Source organism: Musa acuminata, chromosome BXJ3-11 (genome assembly GCF_036884655.1).
Source record: "Musa acuminata AAA Group cultivar baxijiao chromosome BXJ3-11, Cavendish_Baxijiao_AAA, whole genome shotgun sequence".
Lineage (NCBI taxonomy): Eukaryota > Viridiplantae > Streptophyta > Magnoliopsida > Zingiberales > Musaceae > Musa > Musa acuminata.
Window position 1 is genome coordinate 1,393,804 of NC_088359.1, and position 16,463 is coordinate 1,410,266.

General features: G+C 37.3%; 2 protein-coding genes across 3 annotated transcripts; both read left to right on the forward strand.

Moving 5' to 3' along the window:
• Window positions 1-169: 169 nt before the first annotated feature.
• Window positions 170-9,152, forward strand: LOC103970190 (uncharacterized). 2 transcript variants are annotated; one of them, XM_009383861.3, is made up of 8 exons: window positions 170-645; window positions 764-860; window positions 977-1,092; window positions 3,535-3,579; window positions 8,126-8,151; window positions 8,457-8,592; window positions 8,737-8,868; window positions 8,982-9,152. In XM_009383861.3, exons 1-7 carry the CDS (start codon window positions 276-278, stop codon window positions 8,838-8,840), a joined length of 894 nt encoding a protein of 297 aa, XP_009382136.2. In that variant the 5' UTR covers window positions 170-275; the 3' UTR covers window positions 8,841-8,868; window positions 8,982-9,152. The 2 variants fall into 2 exon arrangements, with proteins under 2 accessions (XP_009382136.2, XP_065030421.1); XM_065174349.1 differs by having other exon boundaries at window positions 8,737-9,152.
• A 132-nt stretch (window positions 9,153-9,284) lies between these two features.
• On the forward strand, window positions 9,285-16,411 carry LOC135652962 (uncharacterized). Its single transcript, XM_065174348.1, has 10 exons — window positions 9,285-9,998; window positions 10,302-10,352; window positions 10,817-10,936; window positions 12,808-13,263; window positions 13,779-14,203; window positions 14,514-14,613; window positions 14,707-14,766; window positions 14,854-14,937; window positions 15,010-15,126; window positions 15,920-16,411. The coding sequence occupies exons 1-10, from the start codon at window positions 9,948-9,950 to the stop codon at window positions 16,226-16,228; spliced, it is 1,773 nt and encodes a 590-aa protein (XP_065030420.1). The 5' UTR covers window positions 9,285-9,947; the 3' UTR covers window positions 16,229-16,411.
• The last annotated feature ends 52 nt before the right edge of the window (window positions 16,412-16,463 follow it).

A 16,463-nucleotide genomic window follows, 5' to 3' on the forward strand; every position in this document is an offset into this window, starting at 1 on the left:
TTTGGGTCTTTTAATACATAAAAAAGGTTTTAAATTCAAATTGATAATTGATAATTACGCTGAAGAGTAATTAATTTAGATTTTAACGAAAGGATATTTGTGGAGGATATATTGTATTAAAATGTAAAGGACACCAAAAAATACGCTGTTTCAGAGTCGAAAGGATGCACATACAAAAACTCCGCGAGCAAACATGTCCAGAGAAACGCTAAGGGAACACGGTCGGTCGGGCGTGTCCTCACCTGAACTAAACGCACTCTTCCACTATTTAGGCGATGAGAGGTGCATTTCGTATCGCCGCTCCCATCATCTCCACTTTGAACGCCGGTGCGTTGCGTCTCTCTCGTACCCCACCTCCTCTGCTCCTCCTCGAACGAAGCCCTCGTTCGTCCTTCCACCGCCTTTTCTCGGGTTCTCTGCCAATGGCGAATCGCTCGCCGCCGCCTTCTACTTCCACAACGGCGTCAGAAACCCTCGATTCCTCTTCCTCTTCTATGGAGAAGCAGTTCGAGGGCTTTCGCGTCCAGCTCGAGGAGTCGGGGAACGTTCGGGAGCGGATCCGCGCGGTGGTGATGGAGATGGAGGGCGCTGTCCGGCTGATGCATTCTAGTCTTCTTCTCGTCCACCACACCCGCCCAAACCCAGGTTTCAAGAATCGAAGAAGTGGTTTAAATTTGTTCCTTTTTTCCATTTCTTGATGTTAGGGTTTTGGAAGGGTTTTAGGGGACCGTCGCCTGTTTAATGGCTTTGTTATTGGTTTCAGAGGTCTTGGAGAAGGCTAAAGTTCAGATCGAAGTGCTCAAGGATCTCTTCGGTGGGCTTGCTGAGATCCTTCGTGAATGCCCGGGACAGTATTACAGGCGAGCAGATTCTCTTTGGGCGGGCTATTGGAGTCTAATTTTTTTTTTTTTTTTGTATTGTTCTTGTTATGCTTTTCTGTTGGATGTGCTTGAACGAGGGATCTTTTTGGTGGCAGGTACCATGGTGATTGGAGGAGCGAGACCCAGGCAGCAGTATCACTCATTGCGTTTCTGCACTGGTTGGAGACGGGCAATCTTCTCGTTCATGCGGAAGCTGAGAAGAAACTCGGATGTGAGCCTTTCTTTACCCTTGAAGTTTCCTGTCTAATGAGCTTCTCTTATTTCATGATAGTAAACATATTTTTTTTATCACAAATGATGCATAATCATGTATTTGTCTTTCTGACATCTATGATACTATGATTGCATTGATGCATGAGATAAATTTAAGTTCCATTTGTGGAAAGTGGATTTTATGAGAATGTCTGTATTCTCTATATGAATTCTTGAAAACAGGAATGTCTGTATTCTCTGTATTTTATGAGAATGTCTGGATTTTATGAGTTCCATTTGGCCTGTTCCTCTGATTGTTTTGGAGTTTGGACATAAAAAGATGTCAACGTGAGTTTCAAAAGAAATAAGAAGCTTTCTTCTGTGGAACTATGCTGATGTTACCTGTCTGTGTCATCTCAATGGCCAGTAATTATGGAGGACACTTTGGATTAAAAAGTCACTCTTTTTCTTTCCTTTTGAATAAGTAACTTTGGTTAATTTAGCCGACTTTTGTGTGTTCTTTAGAGCAAGGTTTGCCTTACTGGTTCGAGTCGGTATGTCGCCCGGCTGACAGCACCACACGTCACGTACCGGTCTGTACAAGTGTACTGACACACAGTACATCGGTAAGTAGCGGTGTTCCGAAGAGGAAGAAAAAAGGGAGAAGAGGAAGGGATGGCGGGGGGAGGAAGAAAGAGGGAAGAAGAGGAAGAGGAACAGGAGAAGGGACCTTACCTGAGACATGGCGGTGCAGTGAGGTCGCCGCAAGCGGAGGTTGCCATCGCCATCGATCGGAGGGGACGCGGAGGTGGAGGTGGAGGCGATGCACGCGAGTGTGTAGAGACGGCACTTGCGTGAGGGTTTCCCACTTCCCTTTTATATGGTGGACTGGACTAGGGCGGTTCCACGTATTGGTCAGCGCTTGAACCAATACGTGCTATCTGTTTCGTACTAGTCCGAGCGAAACGGGAACGTTGCTCTAGAGAACATTTAGGGTATGGTTATGGAGATTGTTTTAGTGGATTAAGCTCTATGAAGTAATTCAGTTGTGTTGGGAATTATACTTTTCAGAGTGCAATTATGAGATATATAAATTCAATCATGTATAATGGTACAGTAGATGGAAATTATTGAATATCAAAGTTTTAATCTAAATATGAGATGTTAAATAGCTACCTTATCTGTTTACCATTGAAAAATCTTAATATTAATCTTGCAATGCAATGAGTATTGATAACTCTCTTTGGAGGTTAACTGTGTGATTGATTTAAAAGAGAAATAGTTCAAAGAGATAGCTGGCAAAGAATATTACAGAATGAGGTGAATAATTTAAAGTGGTTATTTGAAGAAGGGAAATAGAAAGGGGAAATTGAAAACTCTGCAATTATACTCCTACATGGATGTTAAATATAAAGAGAAAACTCAACCATTAAACGACACTATTGATACTAAAGTCTGTTGGTTGCAAGTCAATAAATCCAACATCACTGTCACAAATAAAACAACAAAATTTAAATTTAATTTTTTTGACAAGAGTGTTCAAAAATTAGAGAAGATTACAACAAAACCAACGTACATGAAATTCTCTGAAATCAAATACAGTTTTGAGTGGTACTCTTAGAAAAACAGAGAAGCTTGAGTGATATTTTTTATCGCTTATTCATGAGATTCATCTCGTTGCTTGGTTGAATGTGCTGATTTTGAAGGATCACTGCTTAAATTTAGAATTCCTAACGTAATTTCATGAATTAGAAAGGAAATAAGGCTTATTTAATCACAACCTCCACAATAAATATTTTGTGATGTATCCTTTATATGCCATTAAGGGAACTTCTTGGAACAAAACAAAATGGATAATTTGAGTTGTATATTTTGACCTTGTTTACATATTGTCTATCTAAAAATGGTTAATGTTAACCTACCTGAGATCTCAAAAAGTACATCATGATTTACAAAGGAAACATATGGATTGCATAATTCATGACCTCTAGTATCCATTCCTATAAACAAACGGAATTTTAGAGTGATAAGCCACTATAAGAAGCATTCATGTAATGGTAACACATGTAAAAAATCTTGGACTTTCTTTAACAAGTTCATTAGCTTTGTATTGTTGTCCTTTTCGAGTACATTGTATCATTTTGACCGATGAAATGTATCTCTGGTTTCAATGCATATCCAGTAATACTTTTAATCTAGATCTCATTGGACAACAAAAAAGCTTAACTACTAGTAGTAGTTAATCTGTACAGCAAAAATGAGCCAGTGAGTTAAAGAGTTGGTAACAATTGATTCTTATAAAATTTAGAACATTTAGTGCAGCTGGCTGTGTTACTGCAGCATGACTTAAGTGATATAATGGTGCAGCCAGATGTATTTCTTTATATGATTTAATAATGTGCATTATGATTTTTAGCAAAAGATGTTTGACATGTTGCTTTTCTTGTATGCTTCTATGCAGTGGACAATTCAGAATTTGGTCTGGACATTGAAGATTATCTTATAGGTTAGTGCTCTTTCATAGTATAACTTGCAAATGTTTAGTTATTGCAGTTTGGCAATGTATGCATGCAAAGTGCCATATTGATGTTCAAGATTCATATCGCACAAGTGAAGTCAATGCTGCATAAGTGAACTGAGCAGATATTAGTAAAATCAGACTTGAATCAATCCCATAATGAAGCCAACCAAAGATTCATGTATGACCTGTCAGGAACAGGCATCATCTACCCAGAAATAGCACTGATCAAGCCTATTTAAAATCTGCATAAGTGAATTGAGCAGATATTAGTAAAATCAGACTTGAATCAATCCCATAATGAAGCCAACCAAAGATTCATGTATGACCTGTAAGGAACAGGCATCATCTATCTAGAAATAGCACTGATCAAGCCTATTTAAAATCTGAATAAACATATAAATCTTGAGAGGTTCATTAATGGGTTGCATATACCAAACCTATTGCGGATATGGGAATCTTGTGCTAGTCATTGTTCGAATTTTAGTCATTCAGCTTTCAAAAAAAATTTCTTCTGAAAAATAAACCTGTATTGCAGATCTGGTTTGCAGAGAAACTAATAGTGAATTATAATGTAAGTTTGGGACTGCTAAAGTTAAGACATGAAGTTCCGAAAATTCATGTTTATGTTATGCAATATAAAATACAGTATTCAATTTTCTTAATAAAATGGTTTTCCTACAGTTTCTTGTGGTCTATGAAGCATCGACACGTCGATTTTGTGAGACACGGACATGTCGTCGACATGGCTGGACACGTGTTAGACACATGTACAGCCATGTCTTTTTTATTTATTTTTATTTATTTTGTTGAACACGACACCACACATGTGAAATCTCTTTGTCGACGGTTTCTTTGAGGATTTCTTGTTTGTCACGTTATGAATAGGATCGTCGGTCGACATTAAATCTCGATCGCTTGCCTCCACCACCTGTGTCCTGAAGCCTTCTTCCTTCTTCCTCATTGGCATGGACTGTGGAAGAGGCTTCACCCTCGGTCCAAACCCCTTGCATTCGTCAGACCACCACGACACAGCCCTTGCGACCTCACCGGTGCCCAACGAAACCTTCTTCCTCACCTTCTGCGATGTAGACCTTCTACTACTACGTCGTAGGGGACCACGCTAACCCATCCTTCGTAGTTTGCCCACTTCTACTGTACCAAACCCTATGTGATCCTCTCTTTCTGCTTCCTAGGACCCAGATTTCCCGTTTCTGTTTTGATCTTTGGGTTTGGTTCCAGATTTCCTGCCCTCCTTTCTGGGTCTTGATTTGTCGCAGGACTTCTTCCGTAAGTTCTCTTGATCATCTTGGAATTTGAAGCTAGAAAGTAACACCACCTGGTTTGAGATCGGGTGCCACTTGTTTTTGCTTTCCCTGCATGAGTTCGGATGCATAGAAGCACAAAGATAGTCTCAAATTCTTTCATAAGAAAATGTCTTTTGATTCGATTGTCAAAAATCATAGGTATGGCTCGCATGAGTAATTCTAGATTTGAGAAGCAAGATGTTTAGGGTTTGTTCCTCTCATAAATAAGAAGTTAGATGACACAGATTCTTTGATTGTGGTTTAACTATTGTCCGAGCTCTTTGCTTTCTGCAAATTCTGAACTAAAACAAGATTCTGGTTTATTTTTCACACACAGATGGATGTCTAAAGTTTTGTGGATTCTGTTCCACGCTAGTGTCTTGGTATATTGATATCAATGGTATCTGACTTCTTATTAACATACTAAGCCACCTAAAGAACTGTAGTCCTACTTAGACTTCCACTACAGTTTAATACATTCTTCAGATTTTGTGAGCTTATATTTTGAAATTGTATTTTGCTGTTATCAAGAAACCACATACCATATCTTTACTTGATGTTATATGTTACATATGGTAGAGATCATTTCCTCATCCAATTTTCCTAAGCTTATATTATATAATTTGGTTTCTGAACTTTTCTTTCATGTTCTTTTATTATTTTGTTTTTGTGTTCTAGAGGTGTTAGGCTCGGATGGAATTCTTGAACTTTATGAGGAGGAATGTTATTAGTGTTAGTGCTAAAAAAAAATATTAATTGAATAATATATATATATATATATATTAAAAAAATACACGTAACTTCGTTGTGTTCGTATCCTAATTTTTGAAAAAAAATGATGTATTGCCATGTCCGTGTTATGTTGTGCTAGTGTCCCGTGTCTGTGCTTCTTAGCTTGTGGTAACATATTACCACAAAGTTGATTTGAGATTATTAATAAAGCCTAAAGATTGTCACTAGATTAAAAATTTCAAATGATATTGGAAGTTAGATTTGTGAGATCTTTTATGATACTTTTATTTAATTTATATATCAAATGAAGCTAGAAGTTAGATTTCTAGAAGTCTTTATTTGTTATAATAGATTTCTATCGAACTAACATCGAATAGCAATAAGCAAGAAAATGCGCTTTCAGTGTTGGGTTTGAGAAGTTACTATCCTTGCACTTACAAATATGTAAGCCTCCAGCCAACTGAAACTCAAAGCATGGTTCGTCTTATCGGTCTATACTGGTGTATTGATAAGTCGTCGGCACGATACATATCTAGGCGTACCAATGTACTGTGTGTCGGTACAATGGGACGTACTGACAGTACGTACAAAATCATCGAAAATAGCATAAAAAACCTAAAAATAAAAAAAGTTAGATTAGAGTTTTTAAGTTGGAAATAAATATAAATTTAGTATAATTTTAGCAAAAATAAGATAAATTAGGAAAGAATAATGACACATCTTTTATGGGCTTTAAGGAGTAGCTTTGTGATACGTTCTAGAGCGTCCTTCTGTTAATATTAAATTATCTACAAGAAAATGATTTGAATTGTTAGATTATTTTTTAAACAACTTAAACTTTAAGATTCAAATGAATTAAGTAATCAATTGATGAATATGCCTGATTCTATCACCAAAAAGAATGATGAGACTCCATGGCAATGGATCAAGGTCCTCGTTCCTATTTATCTATATATCAATTTAATATATTTGTCGGACTTAATTCTGAGGTGATGGTGCATCAATATGGTGATGGTTGTAGTCTGATTACCGTGAACTATATGTGTCCGAGGTGACTCTTGAGGTAAGGACAAATGTGGCATGTATTGGTGCGGAGCATGAAGAATGTCAAAACTTCTACTTTCACTATTTATTTGTTGCTTCGTATTATGAGATCGATCATCGTATGGGCGTAAGATTCTTTATAATATAATGACTATGAATACGATGAGCTTCGCTTTGTGTCTACGTCGTGTAGACTTTGTCTCATTTACTCAAAATCATCCACTGCCTTCCCCTTCCGTGTATAAACTTGACTAGTACCTCGTCGAGCTCCATGATTTGAATCTTGGGTGGCATGTGTAAAATATTGCTCCTCAGTCCATGCACCACCGTCAAATTGTGTAGATGCGACTATCAACTCCCCAACGTTGTCGCCATCATTGGTTGAGACATAGTTGTCCACGTCGTTGCTATGTCTTTGGACCAAGCTGGTTGTTGAATGCGATTGTGAGGGTGTCTCGTCACCCGACTCGATTCTTTCCAACGGTGTAACTGATGCTACTATCTTCCCCTTTGTCTTTGTATGCTGGGCGAACGACTGTGACGGTTGGGTGTCTTTAGTTTCTCTTGATTAGAGTGTTTTCCCTCTTAACCCTTCCAAATTTGATCTAATCCACAAATCGCAACTTTGTTGAGTTTAGGAGAGTAAAAATGTGAATGAGAGAGAGATGTAAGTGAGAAATGGTCAATTTGACCATTTGAAATAGGGCAATATCAGCTCTTGATCGGTAACGGTCAAAATTCGACCGTTACTGATCGGTACAGATCAGTACTGGTCGGATTTCGATCGTTACCGCTCAGTATAGACCTTGTATCGCTCGATATGGGGTCATGTACCAGTACCGCCCGGTAGAGGGCAGTCCGTGTATCAATCCCCTATCGGACCGGTATGTACCACCCATACCGGCCAGTACAGATCGGCACTGTGAACCTTAACTCGGAGTGTTTGTTGAACATCTGAATCCAATTGGCTTCAAATTCTTGGCTTAAGCTGGAAGGATTCTTTTGCTTTATTGGTGAGACATATATTAGGTCTTTAAATTTCATCTTAAATACTTCAAAATCTTTTCATCTCTTAGTGGATATCCAAGCAGCTTGCTTCTTCAAGCACGTGACACACATTCAGTATCAATGTAAGAATAAAAAAGAGAAAGAGAAAAGGTTGGTTCGTGATTCTGTTATATATATATATATATATATATATATATATATATATATATATATTCTGACTTCTCTGTAGAGAAAGTCATGTTTCAAGAAATGTGTTCATGATAGTATCGTTGCTCATCTTTTAAGGCCTATAAATATGCATTGTACATTGGTAGGTTCATTTATCTTTTTACACTCTTAGTTCATTGGTAATCTTTTAATGGTAAGTATTTAATGAGCTATTTCTGCTCATAATTTGGGAAGCTTTTCACTCTATTCATACAGTTTGTTTTTTCCTTTTTCAGGAATATGTTTCATGTCCAATGAGTTGGTAAGAATGTTTTTTTCCTGTCAAGTCATTAAAATTTATTTATTATAAAGCTTGGTACATATGACACTCAGAATCTTGGTGAACATAAACATGGTTAGCATGTGTAAACTTTTATGGTTACGTAACAATGGTATCATGGGCTTTCTGGATTGTTCAGTGTGTCAGTAGGTGTGTTTCAATTTATTGATTTGTCGGACAAAAAAAAGCCAACCGATTGCAATTTCGAATTATTATTCTTCCATTGAGTTTATGTAGCAGTATTTAGAAGTATTTCCTGAAATTACTGGCTGTTTTTGCATGTCTAGCCAAGATATGTGGTCAACCAAGTTACTGCTGGGGATTATGATTGTCCAAAAAACGTGCTCAAGTTCTTAACCGATCTCCATTCTGCTTTTAGAATGCTTAACCTACGAAATGACTTTCTGCGCAAGAAGTTTGATGGTAGGTTCTATGTTTCTGATTTTAAAATTGTTATATCATTTTGTAAGCAACGGGCATGATAGCAGTTGAAAAAATGTGCATGCTTAAATCTAAAGACGAAAAAAATGCATGACTTGGTTCAATTTCTCCAATGCTTTTTGGCAGGAATGAAGTATGACTTGAGAAAAGTTGAAGAGGTCTACTACGATGTTAAGATCAGAGGCCTCGGATCTGGCGACACGATGCAGGGGCATGCCACCCAAGCTTAATGGACTGGAGACAATTTGGCTGCTCAAGGTATATATATATATATATATATATATATATATCTACAGTTGCGTAGTTTGTTCCATTTGATACATTAGGCATAAATCATTGTAGCTGTTGCGCATCTTTTCTTGGTTTTCTAGATGTCGCTGACATGTAGTAATTCCGTGCTTCAAGTGTCTTTGGATCCAATCCACGAGGACTGGAAAATGAAAGAGTAAGAACAGGTTATCTATATACCTTCGTGGTGCTCTGGTAGCTACCAATGAACAATGTCATTCATTATATAGTCAGGATCAAGTTTCTTATGTCAACCAGCGGAATCAAACCTTAGTGGATATTGCCCTGGTTTTACCCCTATGTCATAGCTGTTGTCGTTTGGATCCTGTAGACCCGTTTTACCCCTATCTCAAATTGTTGCACAAGTGCTTCATAATTTTTTTGCTACCGAACGGTCTCCCCATCTCGACCAAGAGAGGTCCCTGGTGTAATACTGCGCGTTCTTGTTGAGGCATCTTACTCGGTTTGGTTTATCTTCCATGAGAAGCACCCCGAAGCAAATTGGAAATGCAGGTGTAGGTGGCATGTCATAGTTGTACCATTCCCATCGCCAAAAGAAACATTCTGGGAACAATAATAGGTTCAGTATGAACCTTTGTACACTTCCACACGCGAACACGGAATCGAGGCGATGATTGGATGAAACGCGGGGTCCGCCGGACGCGTGTCCTATCATCCGTCCCAATCACCGCAAGAACCCAATGCTTCTTGTTAACCCGCAGTGCTCGTGTCCGGGGGGGGTATTCATCTTCTCATCACAAGTCATTCGGTGGAAAGGACTTCTTCTTATGTTAAGAGCCGAATCCACGCAAAGCTGGGATTTGAAGCCAAGAAAGGGCCCATTCCACCATCCGCGCACACCAAGTCTCCCGCCAGAGACTTGCCGCTCTCCTCGAAAGCTCCCTTCCATCCTCTCCTCAGGAAACTCGATCCGGTGCTCTTTCTTGGCCTCAAAGCTTCCAACTTCCTCCCACCACAATACCATCCACCACCCCTCGCCCGCCCTTTGAGTCAGTTTTGGACGCTGGTCTTGGCCGAAGCTGAGGCTCATGGCGTCTGGTGACGACGGGCTTCTTGCACTTCCTGCTGCCTCTAACATGGTAAGCCTTTTCTTTTTATGGTGGGATGGTAAAACGATGCATCTGTTTGCATCTTCTCCACACTTGAAGGTTCTAGAGGGAGGCTGAGAGATGAATGTCAATAAGGTTTCTGTTTCGATTATTGTTAGCATTGGGATTTTGGTTGTTGATCATGGTGGCATTATCTTGTTTGTGTCAGCTGAAGGTCGGGGAACATACTTCTCTCACATACTTCAAATAAAATTAGTGCCTTGTCGCCACGGGATAACAATTAACGATACATCACTTTCAGAGTGGTTAACTGATCCAATGTGTGTCATGCAGGGAAGGAAGAGCACCAGTATCCAACATAGAAGGTTAAATCTTGAAAAGGAGGTGAGTTCCTAGTTGTCTCTTTTGCTTTTTCAAGTGGAAGCTAATAGAACAGTACCTGAGACCTTAACGCTTCCTGTGCTTTGTTTGTATCAAGAATTGGGGGAAAGACAAAACAAATGGGGAGGAAGTTTGAAATATCTTGTTTGTTTGAAAGGAAAACAGAATGAGAAACAGAAAAAAAAAAAAAAAAAAAAGAATGAGAAACAGAATAATTGAAGGAAACAGAGGTATTGTTTTCTCTTGAAGTCAACTTTTTACATTCTATTATCATCAGAGAAATTTGGAGAAGATTCATAATTTCAAGCAAAGTTGTCTTGTTTGTTTTCTGAAGGAGTGAAAATTTGTGTTTTTCTTTTCTTTTCTCTGACCACCTTCTCTTTCTCTTCTCTAGTAATTACCCCAGTGAATAATAATAAACATAAGCATTACATCTGCTGTGGTTTCAAATGTAATGTTGTTTCCAGGTGGCCGAACTGCAAAGGATGCTCCATGATGAAGAGAAAGTGCATGAAATTTTGGAACGTGCATTGCTTCCACAAAATGCTCTGTTAACCCTTCGTATCTCAAGTTTCCTTCCAAAAAAGGTACATCCTCCTTAAATTTGTGCATCTCAAGGAAGACATGCATTGGAAAATACAAAGGTGCAAACTTAAAGTTACAATAATGTTAACTTGTCCTTTAAATTGAGCACCTATAAGCAGTTTCTGGGTTTGAAGGCAATCCAACATTGTAGCCAGCAGAGGACCGGTTTGCAGCTTAAGCTCTACCATGATGATGACAAACAATAATTCCTTTATTATATAAAGGACTTTGTTATTGTCATTTGTCTGGAAATTTATGACTAGGATTTTGACACCTGCATCATTTATGACAAGTAACAAATCCAGTCCAGTCAAGCTATTTTAACTTGAACTTGGTGCTCGAGGACCCCTATAATGGTTCTGAAGTCAATAGTCAGATTAATATCTAATCATTGCATGCTGAGATATCCATATAAGCAGTTTTTCCCATCTAGTGTTTTTTTTTTTTTAACCTCTCGGACAAATACCATTTCTGTGTTCTACATGACCAGTGACACCAGAGATTATCAACATTTAGTTATATTATGCATATGAGGAGTTTTGTATTGTTGCATTTGGACAGACTTTGATACAGATGTATAACATGCTCAATTTGAAATTTAAATTAAGCAAAGTAACTTTATGTTAATAAAACATACTCTTGTTTCATGTTGGCTATTGGATTATGGTTATATATTTAACAAAATTATTATACTGCCTAAGTTATGCTGAGTTGCGTAGCTTTTGAAGCACTAGCACTTATTTAACCAAACTAACGTAGTGCCTAAATTTTTCTTAATCTAGTAGTTTTTAGGAACTATAGAACCATGGCCGCCATTATCATACACATCCTTACTTTGTTATCCAACTTCACCTCAGTTGATTCCAATGTATGTTGTGTGCATGATGGCATGAATTTTAAATGAGAGTTATTTCATAGTATGTTGTGTTTTTTCTTGCTAAAATTCTTTCAAGGAGAAGTAACCCTTTTACAGTCAAAAAGATAAATGCCAATTTACCAAAAGAAGCAGGGATGGATATGTTAGAACATCATTGTACAACTTTAGATTTCTTTTTCTATAAATAATTTATGATGATAAATGAAAGTTTTCATATGCTTGTCCTCTTGAAAGTTCTTTCTCAAACTAGCCTCTGGGATGACATAGCCTGAAGTGTCTACCATGTTCACGTTTAGTTTCCACACAGTTCATTCCAAATTAAATTTCTAAAGTGTGTTCATGGTCAACCTAGTTTGAGAATTTGAATATCCTAAGTGCCATAATCATTCCATCCTAGCTATTCTCATGCAAAGTGCTTTGAGCTTTCTGACATGAATAAAATAGTGCAATTTGCTATAGGAATTTAGTTCAGTATTGAATTCTTAACTATATTTTTAAGCAAATCCTTGCGATGACTTGTTACCCATTGGGCCAGTTGACTTTTTTCATTTATGAATAACTAGCTTTTTGGCCTAATAGAGGATAAAATGAAAGAAACATTTAAGATGGTGTGGGCATATTCAAAAGAGAAATATAGATGGCTTGGATAGATGAGCTAAGTCAATTAGGATGAATGGTGCAAGAAGAGATAGATAAAAAAGAAATCTAAGAAAAATCTATGAGAAACATTAAAACAATATTAGATCATTTTTAATTGGCTTAGGATATTAAATTAAACAGAGCTTAATGAAGTGAAAAAATCAATGTAGTCGATTCCAAATGGATACTTAGGACATTATAGGTTATTGTTGTACATATAGTTAGCACCTGGTTCGTGATTTTTCATGATTACTGATTCATTTGAACTCAAATACATCCTTACTTTTCTAATGTTGCTAAAAGGAAGAAAGGTATTTCATTTTTTTTTTTCCTGCTGAAAGCTCATCTGACTTGCAGACAAAGGAACTTTTAGCAGAACTTGTAGTGGTGGAAGAGGAGATAGCTCGACTTGAAAGTGAAATAAGTAAAGTTCAAGTAGGCCTACCAAACATGCAAGGAGCTGAAGAACAGAAGACCTCAAAAGTTTTCAACTTTAAGGACACAAATGTAAATGTCATAGTTGAACCTTCAAGTGATAAGTCAGTTGCTTCATCACATGTGCCTGGTCAAGAAATTTTGCAGCAGAAGATAGCACTAGAAACCAAGCCTTTGTTCTTTATAAACCAGGCAATAAAAGGAGATTATTTGGTTAATGGTTTCAGCAATATAAGAAGTGCTGGAAGCTTAACCAGGTCTTTCCATTACAAGGGAAGCCAAAGGGCAGTGGAAATTAAGGAGAGAGCTTCAAGGAAAGGTCGAATGCCACAGAAAGCATCCTTGCCTAAATTGCCTCCAAAGCACCTAAGCAATAAAGTAAGTCAAACTCTTTATGCTACCCAGATTGTCCTGCTTAGTTTCAATGTTTATTATGACTATCTAATAACCAAGGAGAAACATAAGCAGAATATTGCTGTTATAAATAGAGAGATAAATATGGAAAGAAACATTTGTTGTCTTACAAATGCATTACATCTTTCACTTTTGTTTAAGCTGTGAAGGTTCTGTAGCCCTATATTAAATTAGTTGTTTCAGTTTTACTTTATTAAGCTTTCTATTTGGTGAATGGAACAGAGGATTGAGCCATTATTACACTAAAACCCAGAGTTTCTGTTAACTTCATCTGAATAGATAGATGACAAAAACCACCTGTGTCTACATGTTAGTAATGCCTTGGGAGACTTATGATAATAGAGAATTCTTACATGTAAAACTGTTCTGTCTTTTTTCTCTAGTTATTTGCTGTTGAAGTATACTTGTCAGTATTATGATTTTCTGGATGTTGTTCTTACAAATTTTCTTTTAACTATGAGACATTTTGCTTTCTCCAGGATGCTAATGTGGAAAATTTTCTCACAGTATTCAAAGAACATTCTACTGTAAATTCATCAGACAAAAATGGTGGAGAATACCAACCAAACAAGTTATCTGAGAAAATATTGAAGTGCTTGATCTGCATTTTCTTAAGATTTATAAGAACATCACGAGCATTGGATCTAGAAAAATCTGGCAACTTATTAAGATCTGCCAACATACTGCTACGATCAGGAAACTTCCAGATTGATGGCAGCTTGATGTTGAAGGGAAAAATTCCAACTCAAAGGGAAATAGGGCACCATGATCCTTATGAAATTTTTGAGATTGAAGACTCTCTACTGAGAGATATTGGTCCATACAAGAATCTTGTCAAATTTACCTCATGCTCTTTGGATCACAAAGACATTTCTAGTTCTCTTGCTTTATTAAAGAAGTTAAGGTAAGCTGCACAGCTCACTCTATTTTTAAAAATCAAAGTATATTTTGCATGATTATATCAATGTGTATTATATAAATATGTTTAGTATATCATCGTTCAGATTTGCGTAAACATTTATGCATGTAAAGCACTTTCAGTATCTGGGAATTTTGTGCAGAGGCTTACTATAATAATCATATTTTTCTTTTCTGAAATCATTTCCTAAATCTACTTTTGTTATTTCATTCATCCATAAATTCTTATGATAACTACATTTCTTTTTGCCTTCTCTAGACTGTGATATTAGTCATTGTTTAAATTACTGCCACAGGATCTTAATTAGCAGCCTTCATAAGGTGGACTTGACATTTTTGACCCACCAAGAGAAATTGGCTTTTTGGATAAATGTTTACAACATCTGCATCATGCATGTATAGTATGACTGCTTCCCTTTTGTTAACTTTCTTGATGAGCTCTGTCTAAGAACAATTGCCTGATGTTTCATGCAAATCCATGTTTTACAGAGCTTCCTAGAACTTGGGATGCCTTCAAATCCAGAAATGGCTGAAGGATTGAAGAATAAGGTACAAAGATACTTTTAATGAATGTACATCCGATCACTCTTCATTTTTAAGATGACCTAAAACATCAAGTATTTTCTTTCTCATCAGGCCACGCTCAATATAGGAGGGCACAAACTAAATGCATTAGCTATAAAGCACCTTATTCTAAAGCAATCATCGAACTCTAATGAGGTAGGTTAAGCTTAGCATAATATAACTGTGCTTATTTAGATAATGATGTGTAGTCAATTGATTGTTGCACAGGATGGCTGGAAAGTTCACAAGGATGATAAAGAAATGGTTCCTAAAGACTATGGATTGGAGCAATCAAACCCCAATATTGTGTTTGCACTATGTTCTGGCTGTAAATCTTCTCCAGCTGTAAGTAAAACTTTCAGAAATTAGACTTCATATTAGTGATTACTGATGTCATTCTTTATCATAAAAGACCAAATTAATAATGGTCAATTGTACAAGTGGTGGCTGATACCCTTTATGTCCCTAGCATCTGGCATAACCTTTATTTCTATCATAAAATACCAAATTGTATTCAACCATGTCATATTTTATTGTCAGTGAACTTATGCAAGCCACTTCCAAGAACCACTAGGCATATGTAAAGAGTGATAGGTGGCTAATTGCATGCAAAAAATGTCTGTTGATCATGCTTCAAGCTTTAGCAATGGACCAGAGATCCTGTGTGATCTTCCTAATTTCCTGGATTTCACCTATCTTTAATATTTTGGAAACATCTCTAGTTTCATCCTCTTTCAAGAAAGTGAGGATTCTTTTCGATTTTATATTGAGAGGAACCCTCCAATTATGACATCACAACCATCACTGTATGATTATTAGGTTCAAGACATCCACTTTTGAGCATATGATTGATTGAGAAGAAGTGCTCTAGATTGTCACTAGCCGCATGGGTTAAATTATGTTGTGACTTCTATCATAACATATTCAAAAGTCTAATGGTGTTAAACTGACTTCTTATCTTAATACTCATTGGCAAATGTACATGTGGTAGTTCTTGATGACCTTGAACCAATGTGACCAAGAAGCATTGCTAGCGATAAGGATCACATATGACGATAGCTTACCCATCGTATGACATCCTATGTTGCTGATGTTATGATTCTTCGATGATGATGGTAATCGACTGAATTTTGTTCAGGTCAGAATATACACAGCCGATGGTGTCGTAGGCGAGTTGGAAAAATCGAAGATGGACTACTTGCAAGCTTCAATAGTAGTGACAAGTACAAAAAGGATTTTGATCCCGCATCTGCTGCACTCAAATATGCATGACTTTGCCAGAGACTTGGATTCTTTAGTTGACTGGATTGTCAACCAGCTTCCAACTTCTTGGCCTCTGAGGAAATCCATGCTAGAGTGCTTGAAGGGAAGGACAGCTGCGAAGATATCTCATACGGTGGATGTAATCCCTAATAATTCTGAATTCCAATACCTTCTGCCCATGTGACTTGATCTTCCTCTGCACTTATTTTCTTGAAAAGTATGACGAGCTATTATAGCAGGATGCGAGAAATTATTCCATGTATGTATGCTAATAAGGTCTGGTTTCACTTCCTTTACTTCTTGAGTTAATCGGAACGATCTGTAAATATATCAGTAGACAAGAAATAATAAGCTTGTGTGTGTTTTGGACAAACTAAATGAGTTTACAGTTGCATTCAGTTGGCGCAGCCAGGAAAAGG